General features: G+C 35.7%; 1 protein-coding gene across 33 annotated transcripts in view; it reads right to left on the bottom strand.

Moving 5' to 3' along the window:
* The window catches only part of SLMAP (sarcolemma associated protein), a 150,061-nt gene that overhangs the window by 53,675 nt on the left and 78,260 nt on the right, over positions 1-18,126 (bottom strand). For 10 of the 33 annotated variants that reach the window (XM_061197032.1, XM_061197052.1, XM_061197041.1 and 7 more), the window contains exons 3-12: positions 16,479-16,551; positions 12,357-12,393; positions 10,619-10,681; positions 6,892-6,987; positions 6,561-6,632; positions 5,067-5,207; positions 3,852-3,989; positions 2,122-2,290; positions 1,986-2,036; positions 1,445-1,495 (exon numbers count right to left, since the gene is read on the bottom strand). In XM_061197032.1, coding sequence (XP_061053015.1) covers positions 1,445-1,495; positions 1,986-2,036; positions 2,122-2,290; positions 3,852-3,989; positions 5,067-5,207; positions 6,561-6,632; positions 6,892-6,987; positions 10,619-10,681; positions 12,357-12,393; positions 16,479-16,551 — 891 coding nt within the window. The remainder of the gene's footprint in view (positions 1-1,444; positions 1,496-1,985; positions 2,037-2,121; positions 2,291-3,851; positions 3,990-5,066; positions 5,208-6,560; positions 6,633-6,891; positions 6,988-10,618; positions 10,682-12,356; positions 12,394-16,478; positions 16,552-18,126) is intronic. The other 23 variants (XM_061197046.1, XM_061197056.1, XM_061197047.1 and 20 more) reach the window with 3 other exon arrangements.

Genomic DNA, 18,126 nt, shown 5'->3' with positions numbered 1-18,126 from the left:
AAAGATTCTTAACTGAAGGAATAGAATGTTCCCAGCTCGAGTTAACACTAACATTATCCATGAATACATGCTCAAGTCAAAAGGGTGATGGATTTGAATACGAAGTGTACATGCCAGAAAGAGAAAAAAGGGCAAAATAATGACAAGAGAAAATATAAATTCATTTAAGAATGAGAAGCTTTTAGAAGATGAGGATTAAGTCTTTTTACATGTTTGCTAAATATACTTTAGTAATAGTGGTGCAATGAATATAAACTACACCTTTAAAAAGTCTCAAATTGAAACTCAAACTGAAATTTTAAAATGTCAATGTATTTCACAAAACATACATAAAATAGTCAAATAACAATGATTAATGAAACATTTTTAAAATTTAGAGTTTCAAGATTTGTTATATACAGAGTATTTAGCTCTTGACCTTGCGGCTCACATATACATGATTACCTGAGCCTATTATGCCAGTTCTTGATTAAAAACCAACCAACCAAACCGAATCAAAACAAACCAAAAAAGCACCTCCTAACTTTATCAGAGTTTGGTTGCTGCCCAAGAACTATAAAGATATCCCCTGATACATGGAAAAAGTATTTAGTAAGAAATTCTTGGGTATCGACCTTGATGTCTTGCACCAACTTCTGTATAAAAACTGAGTTGAGAGGCACATATATTTGTAAACACAGAAAACAGTTTTATTCATTTTGTACTCTAAGCAACCAATGCAGGATTTGGCATATAGTTGGTGCTCAATTAATGTTGGGTGAATGGGGTGGGGAGGAGGAATCTTCATGACTGAAGGAATATAGAAACCATTGAGTAGAAACCCCATGTTGCAGTAAGAAAACCAACAGAGGCTGTACATTTTTGGCAAGAGATAACCCAAGCTATCCAGAAAGAAGGGTCATGTATCAAGAACAAACAAAGAATTTTTCAGATGGCAGAAATGACTGACCCTGTTATCTCTGACTGATGAAACAGACGGATAAAGAGAGCAATTTCTATGACATGTCCAAAGGCTCACTGGCCTCTGAAGTAAACTCTTGGCCAGGAAGGGGGCACGGGGTGCACAAACATTAAAAAATGGCGGCCAATTATCCCCAGGAAGCGGTATTTGATGGAAGAAACTGGTAGTATCGTCTTTGAAAATATAGTGGGGGAAAAAAGCTATACTATGTTATATAAACCAGTACTAAAGTTGAACATTATCATTTTCTTGTTATTTGAATAATTGAAATTTCCATATAACAAGGGATATCTAACCATAGATCACAGAATTAAGAATTACAAAATAAAGGGAAGCTTGATTTTTAAAAGATGGGATTTAATAGTCAATGAGCAGCATGCTTTTCATTCCAAACGCTTAAAACCTAAAAACCCTGACTTCTCTATCCTGCTTAAATAGTAAAAGGATATCATGAAAGAAAAATATTTAAGTTTTTTACACTACCTTTTTCTGTGCTCCCATTTATTTTAGGTAAGAAGTCATCAACTTGTATCCCTAGGATTAAGACAGTGTATCATTGCCTGATCAAAGAAAGTATTATTTAAAACTGGTCTCAAGTGTAACCATGGCATTTTGTATCCCTACTTACATTAAGACTGATAGAACACTTTAAATTTATTTTTACAAGAAGGGTTCAACTTGCCATTTTCTATCATCTCAGAGAAAACCTACAACTGCTTAGTAAGCTGCCAGTGAACCTCAAAAGAAAAAGGATCTTGCTGTTGATGTGTTTTTCTTATTTAAATATCTCTAAGCAGACCGTCTCAGAGGTAGAAATTTCATTCATCTCAAGGACTAAACAATGGTGCCCACTGGTGGCAATCAAGCATATTTTTAAAGGAAATTTTCTGAAAGAGGGTAGATACTTTACACCTAATACGTAAAACACCCTTCTTAAAGAAATAAGTACCCAATGTGAGATAGTAAACATCAAAAATTTAATAATAAAAATTCAGCTTTAAGTAAGAAATTTGGTGACACCTACCTAAGCTGCTGCATTCTTTAAGAGTTTTCTCTTGAAGATGTTCTAACCGTACTGTAAATAAAAGTCCAAGAAAAAGATATTTCACAGATAAAAAGAAAAAATCAAATCAAATCAATTTCTGGATTAGCTAACTTACCTTGTAAAGCTGTTAGCCTTTCATTGGTGAAGTCATTATCAGCTTGCAAAGCTTCTATTTTTGCCTGGAGCTCCTGTTCTTTTTCTTCCATTTCATCTATTTTATGTTGTAATTCTTTTTTCTCAGCTTGTCCCTTCTGTTGGATTTCCTCTTGTTTTCCCTCTGCTACCTGTTGAAAAAGAAAAAGAAAATTCAGCTGTTTTAATAAAATCGAACCTTGATTTAAGAGGTCTAAAGCAGGACTACTTTTATTCACATAAACTTCCAAAGAGAATATTCTATATTATAGAACATATCTGTAAATGTCAAAATGATGTCAAAAGTGATATGCACTGTGTCATGCCTCCATATCACCTAGGAGAGAAAAACTTGTAGCAAGCAAGCAAACTCAATACATACGGAGATTATAGGGGTCAAAATGAAAAACACATTTTTCAAGAGGGAAATAACGGTTTTCCCTGAAATTACTATTGTTCCAATTAGTTTGTAAGTTCTAAAATGTAACTTATTCTGAAATTTTAAACAAAATTACGTTTAGCTAAAGGAATGATGATTACAAGCACTTTTTAAAATGACCTCTTTTTAACAAGTCCAGTACTTAAAGCTATTATAGGTTAACCAATCACACAAAGGGGAGGTATGCTCTGGTCTTCTCTAACAAATGTGTATCTTCTAGCCACTCAATCCATGGTTTGAATTATATAAAGATGCGTCTTCACAAACTCAGTTCTAACATTTTACAGCAGTGGTCCCCAACCTTTTTTTTTTTAAAAAAGCATTTTTACAAATTTATTTATTTTTATTATTAATTAATTAATTTATTTATTTTTGGTTGCACCGGGTCTTATTTGCGGCACGTGTGCTCCTTAGTTGCGGCCATGGGCTCCTTAATTGTGGCATGCAAACTCTTAGTTGTGGCATGCATGTGGGATCTAGTTCCCTGACCAGGGATCGAACCTGCGTCCCCTGCATTGGAAGGTGGATTCTTAACCACTGTGCCACCAGGGAAGTCCCAGTCCCCAACCTTTTTGGCACCAGGGACCAGTTTTGTGGAAGACCATTTTTCAACAGATGGGGGGGTAGGGATGGTTCAGGTGGTAATGTGAGCGATGGGGAGCGGTAGATGAAGTTTCGCTCGCTCGCTCGCCCACCACTCATCTCCTGCTGTGCCGCCCGGTTCCTAACAGGCCGCGGACCATTAGTGGTCTGCGGTCCGCGGGTTGAGGACCCCTGTTTTACAGGACCAACTTGGCATTACCTATGGTCTGGTCTGTCCTCATCCTCAATGTCCTACAGCTACAAGGAGATGCAGCTGAAGCAAAGCCAATGGCCTCCCTGGAAGGAATCACTCCAAGGTTTCCTCTGGGCTTGTACTAGCACTAACATAGCTGGGCCCTGATTTTGGGACACCCGAAAGATAAGCAGATTCCAGTTTTTCAAAAGTCTAAATATCTTGGGTTTTGCTGACTCTCATCTATTTCCTGTTACATATTTTAAAATGCCTATTATGAAGTACTATTTATTTCCATCCAAAGGAAATATGTCAGCTTTTACAAACTTTCAGTTATCTGTGGTAAGGGGGTTTGGGCTAAATGGCACCTGATTTTTACTATAAATTTAAACCATTACCAAATTTTACATCAACAACTATTCAGCAATAACTAACTCTTAAGCTATCCAGTGTATTAGGGACGATTAATTTACATACTTCTAGGCTGAGAAATACCTACCTTCAATTTATCAGATAAATCTTTAATCTCATTAACTGCTCCATTATATTTATTGGCTAATTCTCTTAATTCTTCCTGAGTCCGTTCATTCATTTCTTTCAGGTGGGTACATTCATCTTCAGTATTACTCAGACTTCGCTGTAATTCAAATTTATAGGCAATTGATTTAGCATAAATGCACATTCTAAATTCAATTTATAAAAAGTGTAACTCTATGGGCTGTTCTAAATCAGCATCTACCCTGGACTTTATATAAAGCTGAGTTAAGTAACATAAGAATTTCAATTTACTTCAGGTACACGCTAAAACAGAAAATACCAAGAATTTGGAAAAACAAAAAACAGGGGGAGGGAGAAAAGGACAATACTTTATATAATTACACTTTTTAAAGGCCATTGGTTATGAGTTTTAGCCTTGAAAATATTTTAAGCCTATCAATTCTTGAAAGCAAGTTTAATAATGTGCACAGAATCAATTTAATAAAATTAGAAGACAATTAGCAATTTTCTTTCCTTGCATGTCATATTAATGACATGACAGTGAATCAGTCACTTTGGGATGGGGCTATTATAGAAACTATCCTTATATTAAAATATGTTTACTATTTAGTTTACAATGGACATTTTAACTAAATCCAGTAACATGTAACTTCTGTGGTAATTTTCCAGTAGTTCAAAAGAATAACCCATATTATCAATTATGTTGTTTTAAAGCAATGAGAATCGCATTTTGATTATTCCTAAGAGACCTAGAAAGGACCTCAGAGATAATTTCCCCTGTGAACCTCCAAACAGGCACAGTTTTCCTCTCTGGAGGATGGGTAAAGTAAGAATGGCGGTGTTGCTCTCTACCTTACACTGACTATCCTCAACTGGAAGAAAAACAAAACTATGTGAAATGAGATCAATTCCCTGGCACATATCGTGGTCCATTGTGTGGAGGCTGAATCCTAACCGAAGTGCAAATAGTAAAATTCCCTGGTTAGGCTTTTATTTCCTCAACCACTGACTAGAGACCATAAGCACCAGAACTCACAGGGTTATGTTGAGAATTCCTGACAATGAAAACAGCACACTGCTCCTTCCCACCAGATAGACAGGCAAAATTTTCTAGCTATATAATAATACCCAAGTTTGAAATGTCCTGAAATGCTAGCACTTTTAGGCTAAAATTTTAAAATCATAGTACTATTTAGTATTTGTTAAATTTAAATACCTCAACTTCTGAAAGTTTTCTAACCACTTCAATTTTCTCCTGAAGAACCCGCCTCAGGGACTCTTTGGCTGTCGTCTCATAGTTGTGTTTATCCTCCTGTAATGCTATAAGTTCCTTCCGTAAACTATCTTCTGTTTGATTCTAGGATTAAAAAATATTTATAATTATAGCCAAGTTATTTTTTTGAAGTATTTACCATTTGAAAAAAACAACACATTGTGATGCTCTTTGAGTTCTATATTAAGGTACCTCCAAACACAAATTATGTTGACTCTGTATTAATTGAAGCTGTATTTAAAAGCTGCATTAATAAATTATGCCTTCACAAATATTTTAATTCACACTTCCAACAGAAAAAAAAAGGTTGAAATAAACTGAAAATTTCTCTCAAGTATACAAAATGAATGAATGAACTCTTCTACTTGCCATATTCTCTGAAAGCCACAACATTTACATTTATGGGCAAAAATAATCTCTTACCTCTAAAGGGGCCAAGCATTTTAAAATAATAACTAAACCAAAAGGAATAACAGCACCCTGAGGAAAAAGCTGATTCCACGTCTAAGGCAGGAAATGTACAAGATGAGTCTGGACTATCTTGTCTGATATGACAGCAGGAAGCTATCAAAGTCTACCAGGGTTCTACCAAAAGAACTCAGGTGCCAACCTGAAGAAGTTCCTATAGATCAAAGGGGATAACTGGGAATCAATAAGGAAAACAAATGAAATAGGTTTATACACATGAAATATATTTAAATCTAAGTTGGGGGAAAAAAAATACTTCATTGGTCATTCTTTGGTGGATGAAAAGGAACCAAACCATTATTTTGAAATCCAGTAAATAAAGGGAGAAAATCATTTATCCTGCTTTGCCTAAAGAAAATGTATCTCAGGATAACAAAATGGTTTATGCGGGGAAGTTTCTCTTTATAGAAGTAACTCAGCTAGTAAATGAAGCAAAGATAGAATTACAACATCACCATTTTTGCAACCCTTAATAAAAGCATGGATCTAGGAAAGGATAATCAAAGACTGCTAATATCTCAAAAAGAAAGACAACTAGACACTATGGTGCTTCCTGGTGAAAGTACACAATATTATCCACAAAGTGTTGTTGAAAGAAAAAAAAATTTGAGCCTACATCAGAGTTGATCTAAATCTCTAGATCAAACTACGAATTTATGGTGTGGAAGGAGGAGCTAGAAGAATGTTTAAATATCAATCCAGATTGAAGGAAATTATACAGAACAAATGACCCAGTTTCTCCAACAAATATCAACTATGATAGAAAAAAGAGAGAGCTGTACATGGGTATTCACTATACAGTTCTTTCTATTTACATGTATGTCTGAAATTTCCCATAATGATAGAAGATTAAAAAGAATGGTGAAAATGTATAAACGTTTTTGCATGTATTCAAAATGACAGTCAAAGACATGAAGCCACATAAAAAAACTATGCATTCTTCTTTATGTACTTGAGATTAATACTTACTTTGGAGCAAGCCTGTAATTGGTTTCCCATAACCTCTAACCGTGATAAGAGTCTATCTTCATCTATTAAAGCCTGTTGAAGAAAAATTAAATATCAATAAAATCCCAGCGTAATAAAAAAAGATATATCAAAAAGGTTGCTACTGCCAGCAAAGATCTAAAATCATAACGTTGACCAACATCCACTGTAAAATGCTAAACTTTCATTATTTGTTCATTAGGAAATAACTTTGCCTTTGCTTGCCACAAAATTTTAGTTTTAGCTTAATCAACAGCTAAGGGATATTAAACTGTGCTTAAATGCTTCTTGAATATAAAGGCAACTGGAATACCTGCCAACTGGTATCTGAAGCCTCTTGGGTGATGGCTAGTAGCCGCTGAAGCGTGGCTAACTTCTGTTCCAACATCTGTTCCCGATGTAAGGCTTCCTAATATTATAAATCACAAAAGAAATTCTAATAAACTCAGCATGATACCTTTGAAGAGTAATCAATTTTTAGCACATTCTGAAAATATTCTCATATTACATCCCACAGTGTATCTTACTTTCAAATCTGATAAATCTACTTTGTAAAATATATTTAGGCTACATCATTATAGCCTCATTTGTTGAGCTGTAAGTAGTGCTATCAGGGGTGCTCTAGCTGCAACTTCCCCTATAACAGAAAACAGGTCATCTGTTTTTGTTTTTTTACTTGTAATTAATAAGAGTTTAAAAAACCAAAAACCTAGAGTAGAAAATCTGACAAATGTTTTAACCCTGCATTTTATATATACACATTTAAAAGATAAATATGTGTGTGTGTGTGTGTATATATGTGTGTGTGTGTGTGTATATATATATATATATGGCGAGAGAGAGAGGGCGAGGTGAGAACAAACTCATTCCAAACTAAATCCAAACAATCTGGTTAGCAGCAAAGATACTTCCTAATGGCTTAGCTACATCAGTAGACATCTACAAAAGAAATAACTTTTAATTTTTCCTTTTAAAAATGTTATATAAATATAAACACAGTGTTATATATATATAAAAAGAGAGAGACTGCTTTATTCTCACAGTCTACTCCATTTTCAGGTGTTCTAATTCCTTCTGCGACTGTAAAACACTTAGCCATAGTCGAATATGCCAAATATAAGTAAGAGTCCACCCAGTGTTAGTTCAATGTAATTAAGGGGGTCAAGGAGTTATATAACTATTTGGCAGCTCCAAAGGAATATTTTTACAGAGAAAGACACTGGCAAGCAAAGCCTTATCTCTAGGTCACTTGTTAAAATTTGATAGCTGTTAAGAGGGTCTCCATCACTGGAAGTCAAGGTGAAAATGCTCACACAGCATTCAGTTGTGGTTTTGGCACATCTTTAAATTCACTTTCTTCTATTTCTGTCATTATCCAAAGAAGAACATTTACTACCATAATACCTCTGAGGCACCTCAACTGAGAAGTATATACTTCAAACACAGTATTTGAGGTTTAAAGCGTTCATTTGTTGCTCTCCACATCCTTGATGAATAATGAGGGAAAATTTGGTCTAATTAGAGTTAGAGGTACTGCTTTTTTTTTTTTTAAATAAATTTATTTATTATTTTTGGCTGCGCTGGGTCTTAGTTGCTGTGCAGGGGCTTGCAACTCTTCGTTACAGTGTGTGGGCTTCTCACTGCGGTGGCTTCTCTTGTCGCGGAGCACAGGCTCTAGGCACGCAGGCTTCAGTAGTTGTGGCTCGCGGGCTTCAGTAGTTGTGGCTCGCGGGCTCTAGAGCGCAGGCTCAGTAGTTGTGGCGCACGGGCTTAGTTGTTCCACGGCATGTGGGATCTTCCTGGACCAGGGCTCGAACCCGTGTCCCCTGCATTGGCAGGCGGATTCTTAACCACTGCGCCACCAGGGAAGCCCCAGAGGTACTGCTTTTTAATATAACTCTAAAAGTACAGATTAAGGAATCTAATAAAAGTCATTCTGCCTCAGAACACACATTAAAACACAGCTTACACTTAAAAGGGACTAGGTGCCAAGTTTATTTTAAACTTCTAAAACATTCCTAATATCCAGGAAGTTACACTAATGCTGCAAAAAGTTTTACTTAAAAACAAAACCACCAAACAACCACTACTTCCACTAGATGGTGTAATTTATCCTTTTTTACTCAATTCCATTTAGAGTTTCATAACTCCATGAACCACATCCTAACAGAAATCTAACACTTCCAGGAACGGGCTTTTAGTTCTAAGGCATGAAATGCATCTATTTCAGTTTTTATTCAAAAGGTTTACAACTTACATTAGAACTTCAGCAATTCAAAAAGACGGATACAGAAAAGACAATCCAGTATAATTTTCCCTCAAAGAATTAGAAAAAGAACAGTGAAAGATTATGCCATTATGAGTATTCAAAGAACTGACAAGAAAGTTGGAAAGAGTACTGGAGTGAGTCAGAACATTAGATTCACAGTCCACGATGACTAGTAACTGTCGTATATAGCCCTGGGAAATCATTTTACCATATTTCTCATATGAAAAGTGAAGGTTAGACCAGATTAATCTCAAAGTTTTCTTCTACCTCTAAAAATAAGAGAGACTGGGCTTCCCTGGTGGCGCAGTGGTTGAGTGTAAAACCACTTTTCAATCCACCATTACATTATGCCCAGTGGAAGATAAGATCTGATTAATACGTTGATAATTTTCACAGATGTGTACATTCCTAACTGAGGTAGAACTGCTCTTAGTGATTGACCTATAAAAGAATGTAGGGACACAGGATCACTGGTTTGGTCCTATCATTTTAAACAAAAGGCAACTGAAGACCTACATATGTAAACTGACTCACCCAAGGTCACAGAACTCATTGAGTAGGAGCCAAGATAAAAACCTCAATCTCTAAACTCCTGATTCAGGGTGTTCCTTAATCATGCTCCCTCACTAGAATAATAAGAACCATAATCCGGTCTAAATCTACCAAACTCAGAAAAAAAAAAAAAAAGAAAGAACAACCACTTGTTTTCTTTTTAGAGATCTGTATGGCTCTTTAAATACGGCATTAACTTCTTCAGGAGCCGATTCTAAGTATCTGCCCTACCAAGAGATCTTTCTACAGATTGAGCAGCACAGAACAGTAGTTAAGAGAGAGACTCTGAGATCTGACTTGTCTGGGTTCAAATCCCAGCTCAACCACAGAACTTGGTGTGTGATATTGTGCAAACCATTTAAACTTCGTGTCTCTCAGTTACTCCATCTATAAAAATGGGAATAAAATATGTACCTCACAGGAATTTTGTGAGGATTAAATGAATTAACATAGGTAAAGTGCTAAAGTCTGCTAGAGTCTGGCATACAGTAAGTGCTACATAATTATTTGCTATTAATAGTTAATATTTTAATAGTTCATATTATATGCTATTATAGCTATTAATAGCAACCAAAATCTCTCCGGATTTAATTTTATTTAAAAGTCACCTTTGGGGCTTCCCTGGTGGCGCAGTGGTTGAGAATCTGCCTGCCAATGCAGGGGACACGGGTTCGAGCCCTGGTCTGGGAGGATCCCACATGCCGCGGAGCAACTAGGCCCGTGAGCCACAACTACTGAGCCTGCGCATCTGGAGCCTGTGCTCTGCAACAAGAGAGGCCGCGACAGTGAGAGGCCCACGCACCGCAATGAAGAGTGGCCCCCGCTCGCCACAACTAGAGAAAGCCCTTGCACAGAAACGAAGACCCAACACAGCCAAGAATTTAAAAAATAAATTAATTAATTAATTAATTTTTAAAAAAAGACACTGCTTTAAAAAAAAAAAGTCACCTTTGGATAAAGAACAACTGTGGAACTTCCTCATATGTGAAGAAAAAAACTTCTCTTGTACAGAACCTTATCTTCTCTAGACTTAACAATCCGGATTTTTTAAATCCTTTTTTTTTATAAGACCTATTTTTAATTTTTTTTTTGTACTTTAAAAAGATATTTCTTTTGTACTTGTATCCAGCCAGTATTTCTTTAGCCTGTATTTGTGAACTAGCAAAATCAAATCTAAGTTCTGTTTTTAAAGACTAAGAATTCTCAAGATTTATTTTACCTGAAGATACTGAGAAAGCTGGAATAGTTCCTGAGAGTACATACTTGGAGTGTTAGCAGCAACCTAGAAACAAAATGACACACCATTGGCAGTCACACAAAATATGTGCAGAAGACATTAAAGCCAAATCAAGTCCTTGCAATGCCTATTTACTGAAATATGCAAAATAAAAATTATTTTTCAAATGAACGATTTCCTTTAGTTTTCAAAATATTTCTGCTCCATGTCTAGAATTTATAAATGGTATTGTATTATGCTGATCAGTTTGAGATTTACAAGCAGGATGGTGCAACAAGTGCTACCCATGAAAACATTCCTTGATAAACCAAATCACAAACTTAGGGCACAAAGGCAATACAGCCTTTTCTTTACCCAGAAATAATACCTGCTAAATCAACAGATCTACATTTTTCCCCTTTAAAATTCATTGTCAAACAGTTCTTCAATATGTCAACAAGTCACAATTCGTTTAGAAGTAGCCATCTTCAAAATGATATTTGTATGTGGGCGCGTGGGAAGAAGCAGGACACGAAATACAATACTTTGTCCAATGGCCAGAGGCAATGAAAAAAGGTCTGTCTTTTTTTTTTTTTCCCTTTAAACTGTAGGTAGGTTTTAAGATGAAAAAGATGGGAAATAATGGTGTTTAAACATTAAAGTCACAGCCAAAATGCTTAGAACTCAAGAGTATTGGAAGAACTAACTTCTATAAAGGGTTTCTCCTGGGTGTGGAATATAGAACCACAGAATTATTTAAAAAAAAAGAAAAAGGCACTAACAGGTTGCTGTATCATTCATTTATCCATATTCTCAACACTACCCAAGCCTTATATGTTAACTTATTAGTGATGTTAACAGCATCATTCCTTATTAAGCTCAGAAAGTCTATTTTTACTAATATGCTAAGTAGAAGACAGAGAGGTGGCATTATTTTTTTAAAAGTTAGTCCTAAATCAGCAAGGCCATTATTTACTTCTGAAATGACTCTTGGTATTGCTGAAGTTGATGATTAACCACTTTTACTTCTAAAAAAGGAATCTAACAGAGAACTTCAGTTTCAGGTAGGCTTTCATTCTTTATCCAAATGGAAGGGAAAAAAACGTAAAATGTTTTTCCCAATAGTTTAGTTACTTTACTAAGAAAACTCAACATACACTTTAATGCCAAAAGATTCAAGAGATCTTTTTTTTTTTTGCTACTTAGCAATGATATCTACAGTTTAATACACCATTATTTCTGAACAAAAGAAAAATATTTTCTAACAAGTAATTACTGCAAAGTTTCTGTCCAAATCAAGTTAAAACTGATCTTCAAGAACAATTAAAGAGGAATTTCTGTAAGCCCATATTTCTGTGTTATTTCCATGTGTAGGTATATTTTGAGTAAATTATCTGGGTGCAAAGCTTTAATAAATATTTCTAGACAGAAATGTATTATAGAATAAAAAGTAGTAACTAACACTTCTTACCTATGGCTAGGCACAAAACAAATGCTTCTAGTCTAGAGTCTGCCACTGACTTGAGATAACAAAGGCTTTGTCCTAAGAAACATCCATCCTAAATTCTCCAGTTTTTGAAGATCAGACTAGAATAACTCTACAGCTATATGCATTCTTGTATTTTTGTTACAAAAGAGAAATAAGTTTCTAGGTAAAGCATATTAAAAACGAACAAACAGAAACATTTTCAAAAGCAATATAGCTGAATCAGTTTGGAAAAAATAATCATTAGCAACTTACTTTGTCAACAGGACTTGGTAATGGAGCATGGATGACACTGAAAAGTAAAATTTAGAATTTTTATCTAATTTCCTGACAATAGAGGAAATAGAGTATGACAATACAAGAATATCTTAAACCCCAAAGTTGACACACTTGTTTTCATATAATTAAAAGAATGTGAATTATTTTTTAATCCTTCATAAACATATAGAATTGTTAGAAAACAAGGTAATAAATACACAAACCTTTTACACATTAATGTATTTCTAAACACAAATTCAAAATCCAAAATGTATTAAATGCCCTTGCCGGATCTACTATTAATGAGGGCTATGGTGAATTCCTTAGTTATAAGAACTTCTAAACAGAAAAGAAGCACTCCTTAAATAATCCATTTAAAATTTTAGAATGTGTAAATTAAGTTCTCTTAAAATTAAATAATTCTATACAGAAAGCCTTAAAAATCAAAGTTCTACTGTAAAGAAGGCTATAATTTGAAAATACATTCTAGTGGAGAACAACTTCAGCTAACCAAAACATTAGTACTACTCTTCTCTACCTAGCCACCTCACACACTGAAAGCTTACATGTAGTTATGATTCTAACTCAGTATATCACTTTAAAACTAAACAGTAACACAGTATTAATTGGTATTAATTGCCTTTTGGGCCTTATAAAGTACATAAGAGGCAGTACAGTGTAGCAGTTAAGCATGCACGCTCAGAAGCTATACTGACTGGGTCCAAGTTTTGGCTCTACTTACCAGGTATAAAATCTTGGGCAAGTTATCTAACCACTATAGGTCTCAGTTTCCTCATCCATAAAATGGGGATAATCATAAAACTAACCACATAGGGTTACTGTGAGTATTAAATGTGTGAATATAAGTAAAGAGCTTAAAACAGTACCTAGACATAGTAGCACTTGATCACTACTACCACTCCCATGAGAACAGAGCCGCTAAGGAAGCCAGGGTTCCTGTCTTACAAGCACTGTAAGATACTGTAATGTGGGCTGGGAGGGTAAGTAGACAGAGCACAGAGCAAGACTGCCACCCATGGCCCCTACCAGTTGCTCCTCGCTCCATATCCTGGAGGCCAATCTGGTAATGGTCTGCTTGATGGTTGATTAGGTAAAGTTCCTAGATTCAACAGGTTAATCAAGTGTAAGTTGCTGACAAACTGATCTTGCAGGACTTAAAAATAGGGATGACAATTCTGATTCCATTGTAGTAACTGCAAACGTCCTAAGAATATTTCAATTCAATTAGTCACAAATACACTAAGATGCTGAATAAAATGGAATATTAAGTATTAGCACCCACTTCCCTTCTGAGCTCCCATGATATCCTGTACAGACTCCCACTGAGACCATATAATCCCCTGCTCTACTCCTTTGATTTCACGTCTGTGTTCTCAGCACTTTGAACAATTCACCTCTGCATCCCCAGAACCTATACAAGGCCCTAACAAATCTGGTGCCTAATGAAGGTTTAAAAAATTACATACAGCTTTAGTTTTTTTCTCTGCCTCATAAAAATGGAATAGACATTTTAAACATAAGTTTCTTTTTCTTGATTTTATACAAGTAATACATATTGACTAGGGAAAATGTGTGAAGTAAAGCATGAGGAAATAAATAAAAACTACCCAATGCCAGCACCCAGATATAGCCATTCTGGGTATATACCTTTTCTCTGTAGATATGCACATACAGGGAAATGAACTTGAGAAAGTCTAAATAGAAGCAAATGGTATTAATGGAGGTTTTTTGTTTTTTGTTTTTTATTTTGGCTGTGCTGGGTCTTCATCACAGTGCCTGGGCTCTTTGTTGCGGCGCACGAGCTTCTCTAGTTGCGGCGCACGAGCTTCTCTAGTTGCGGCACGCGGGCTTAGTTGCAATATATGGGATCTTAGTTCCCTGACCAGGGATTGAACCTGGGCCCCCTGCACTGGGAGCACGGAATCTTAACCACTGGACCACCAGGGAAGTCCCAGGGGGTTTTGTTTTTGTTTTTTTTAAACCAGTTTTCTTAGTGACCCAAGTACAAAATTTTCTGTTCTCATGAAAATCTGGTTGATAAACAAAAGGCTAAAAATCTACCAAAACATTCCATAAGTGATATATATCTGTACTTTACAAAAACTATTGTGGATACAGGTGTATTTTGTTTGAATTATGGAAAAAGTTCATATGCAACAAGGAACTGTAGAAGGAAAACTTATTTAGTGTTAGGGTGGTGGGATTATAGGCAATTTTTCTCTGTTTCTTATTATTTGAAAATTATTTGTGCAATAAAAATAAAAATCAAGGAAGAAAAATGGATCAGCTTTTTGAGAACAGTATACCCACTGAAGACCTTAAAAATATTAAATGCTATGTATACAATGTACCTCGCACTCTAAGCATTCTGGCATACTTAAAAGCATCTTGATTGCTAGAAAATATTAGATTACAATAAGAGAAATAGTATTCATTGTGTGCTCATTATGCACCAGGTACTACACTAAACTCTTTAAGTGTACAATCTTGCTTAATCCTCCTCATAAAATTCCTGCTCAATAGGTACTATTATTAACTTCATTTTTCAAATGAGAAAAGGGAGGCCTGATCAAGTCACAGAACAGGTGGAGTTGGGCTTTGAACCAGACTATCTACCTCTAAAGACCGTTCTGATCTTCCTCCAGCTCGAGGATTGCCTGTTCAAAATTCATCTTCTCCAGAAAGTCAACCAGATTACACACAATGAAACTGGCAGCAAAATTTTAAATGATGCTAACATTTAACCACATAAGAAAAACCAAACAAAGAGAAGGAAAAAGGGACAAAGATGAAAAGCACTGGGGAAACAAGAGGGATAGGAACACAATTCACTGATGTAGACTTTGAAAAAATTCATATGCCCTATCGGATGGAAGCTGAGAACAGACATGACCCTTTATGCAGCTGCTCAAAGCTTTTGAATCCATGAAAGAAAAATCTCATTATCAAATACAAACATTCAGGTCTTTAAGAAGCCATTTGTTATTAGTTGATTAATAGTTACTCTTATTTTTAAAACCTTAACTCTTGACTAACTCATTTTAAAAGCTAAGTCACATTAATGTTCCCAAAGTTAACTATATTTTTAATAATTAAACTATAATTTAGAATAGGGAACAGACTAACATTTTAAATTTAAAATGTTTTAAAATTTCTGTTTTATTCAGATATCCTGAAAGGTTTAAAAAAAAAAATTGGTAGCCTCCAACTGAAGCATAATATACAATAATTCTAATGAAAGCACTATCATAGTAATAAGAGGATCTCTCTCTGTTTCATTTTTCCTTCCCTCTTTCCTACTCACTACTCTACTTCACCTTCAACTTACTGCTGCTCTCAACCTCCCACCCTCAGATATTTGTTTCTGCTTTTGTAGGACAGAAAATATTATGCTGGGTGTAGAAACAAGCCTCTACCATATCCAATATTCATATTTATTTACTCAAAATAAAAAATGCTTAAGTTTAAAGACTGTTTAGCTCCCTCTAACACTTCATAATAATAATCTGTGAAAAGTACAATATCAAAATGTATTTATGCTTACATTTTAACGTTTGCATTTTATGAGCAATTTTTCCCTCTCAAGTTTGTCCTCCTCTAAGTGACCTTTCCACTGCTTCATTTAAAAAAAGAAAAAACTACAGAATTGGAAAATCCCTCCAAAAACTCCCACCAATATAGACTCCTAACTGTGTCAACATCCTTAAAGTCCTTTAAGATTATGACACTGGCATTAACTTCAGAGGCAACCGTAGTTTAAGAAGTCATATATGAAATGCAGATCAAAAGGAATACAATTATCACTCATCAATAACTTATATACTCCAAATATTCTAAAAAACTAATTTTCCATCAACATATAAGTTATAAAGTTAATTTTGGAAACAAAATAACTGTGCTTCCTTACACATTATTATTTACTAGAATTGTAACTAATGTGAAAAGCAATTATACTGCAGTATATTATATTCCAAAAGTACTACATCAATTTTCTAACATTATTAGAATAATCCTGAAGTATAAACAGTATACTATCATCTAGAATATTATTAACCAATGGAATTAATACAAAAAGTTCATAGCTCTATTTATACTCACTCTGAGCGGAGCCGGGCTTCCATACCATCTGGTAGAAAAAGTTTTATTGTGGAAACAATACACCCATGGGTAACTGGTTAAAACAAACAAATAAGATGGATAAAATAATTGTATAAAAATATAAACCTTCGTACCTTTCATGTCTAAACATATATTTTATTCTTAAATATAATAACTTCAGGGAAAAAAAATAATTTTGGTGGTTTAACGACAATATTCATTCCCCTGAAGAAACTCATTCTTATCCATAATGAATCAAAACTGCAAGGCAGAATCACAGATAAAATTGCTTTGAAAAGTGTCCTAACGTCCAATGCTATAGCAACAATGAACCAAAGGTCATTGGAGTATATGGAAATACAATTGAGGGTTGGGGTGGGAGTGAGAGGGAGACGCACTTTCTCCTCTATATGCTAGCATCAAAACCTAAGCACAACTAGTTCCCAGTTTAAAATTTAGCCCTTAGTCCTAAATCTCCTGTCCCCAACCTATAACTCCTATCCATACCTCACAAAACTCTAAAGTTCTGTATAATAACAGCTTGGAATATGCCATTCAATACCCCATTTTATGAGCGAGAAAACCAAGACCTCAGACAAGTGAAATTGCTTCTACAACTCTCTGCTATTAAGTATCAGAGCTGTTGGCTAGAACTCAAATCTGAAGTTCCCAGTTCAGTATTTAAAATTATGGTTTTGTTTTCTCGGTGGTTGTTTCCTCCTCCATCTCCAAACATCTTTATATAACATTACATCAGTCACTTTGTAGATAGCTTCTTTTTCTTTTTTTTAAAGGCTTTTAATTAATTAATTTATTTATTTTTGGCTGCGTTGGGTCTTCATTGCTGCACACGGGCTTTCTCTGGTTGCAGCACGCAGGGGCTACTCTTTGTTGCGGTGCGCGGGCTTCTCACTGTGGTGGCTTCTCTTGTTGCAGAGCACAGGCTCTAGGCTCACGGGCTTCAGTAGTTGCAACATGCAGGCTCAGTAGCTGTGGCTTGCGGGCTCTAGAGCGCAGGCTCAGTAGTTGTGGCGCACGGGCTTAGTTGCTCCGCGGCATGTGGGATCTCCCCAGAACAGGGCTCGAACCCGTGTCCCCTGCATTGGCAGGTGGATTCTTAACCACTGTGCCACCAGGGAAGTCCTGTAGACAGCTTCTTACCATTGCTTCTTACTTCCTCCTTCGTCTGAAGATTTCAAGAGACAAAACCTCTCAAAAGCAGTACTTGTACAGAGCTTCTTTTTCTTTTACAGAAAAAAATTATTTTCATAGTTTAAAAGTTGATGGTTTTGGGGACTTCCCTGGTGGCGCAGTGGTTAATAATCCACCTGCCAATGCAGGGGACATGGATTCGAGCCCTGGTCCGGGGAGATCCCACATGCCACGGAGCAACTAAGCCCGTGTGTCACAACTACTGAGCCTGCGCTCTAGAGCCCACATGCCACAACTACTGAAGCCCGCGGGCCTAGTGCCCGTGCTCCACAACAAGAGAAGCCACCGCAATGAGAAACCCGTGCACCACAACAAAGAGTAGCCCCCGCTCGCCGCAACTAGAGAAGTCCCGCGTGCAGCAACGAAGACCCAACGCAGCCAAAAAAAAATAAATAAATACATAAATAAATAAATTTATTTTTTAAAAAAAGTTGAT

Source organism: Eubalaena glacialis, chromosome 7 (assembly GCF_028564815.1).
Source record: "Eubalaena glacialis isolate mEubGla1 chromosome 7, mEubGla1.1.hap2.+ XY, whole genome shotgun sequence".
In the NCBI taxonomy this organism is placed as follows: domain Eukaryota; kingdom Metazoa; phylum Chordata; class Mammalia; order Artiodactyla; family Balaenidae; genus Eubalaena; species Eubalaena glacialis.
This window is presented reverse-complemented; position numbering and strand designations above follow the sequence as displayed.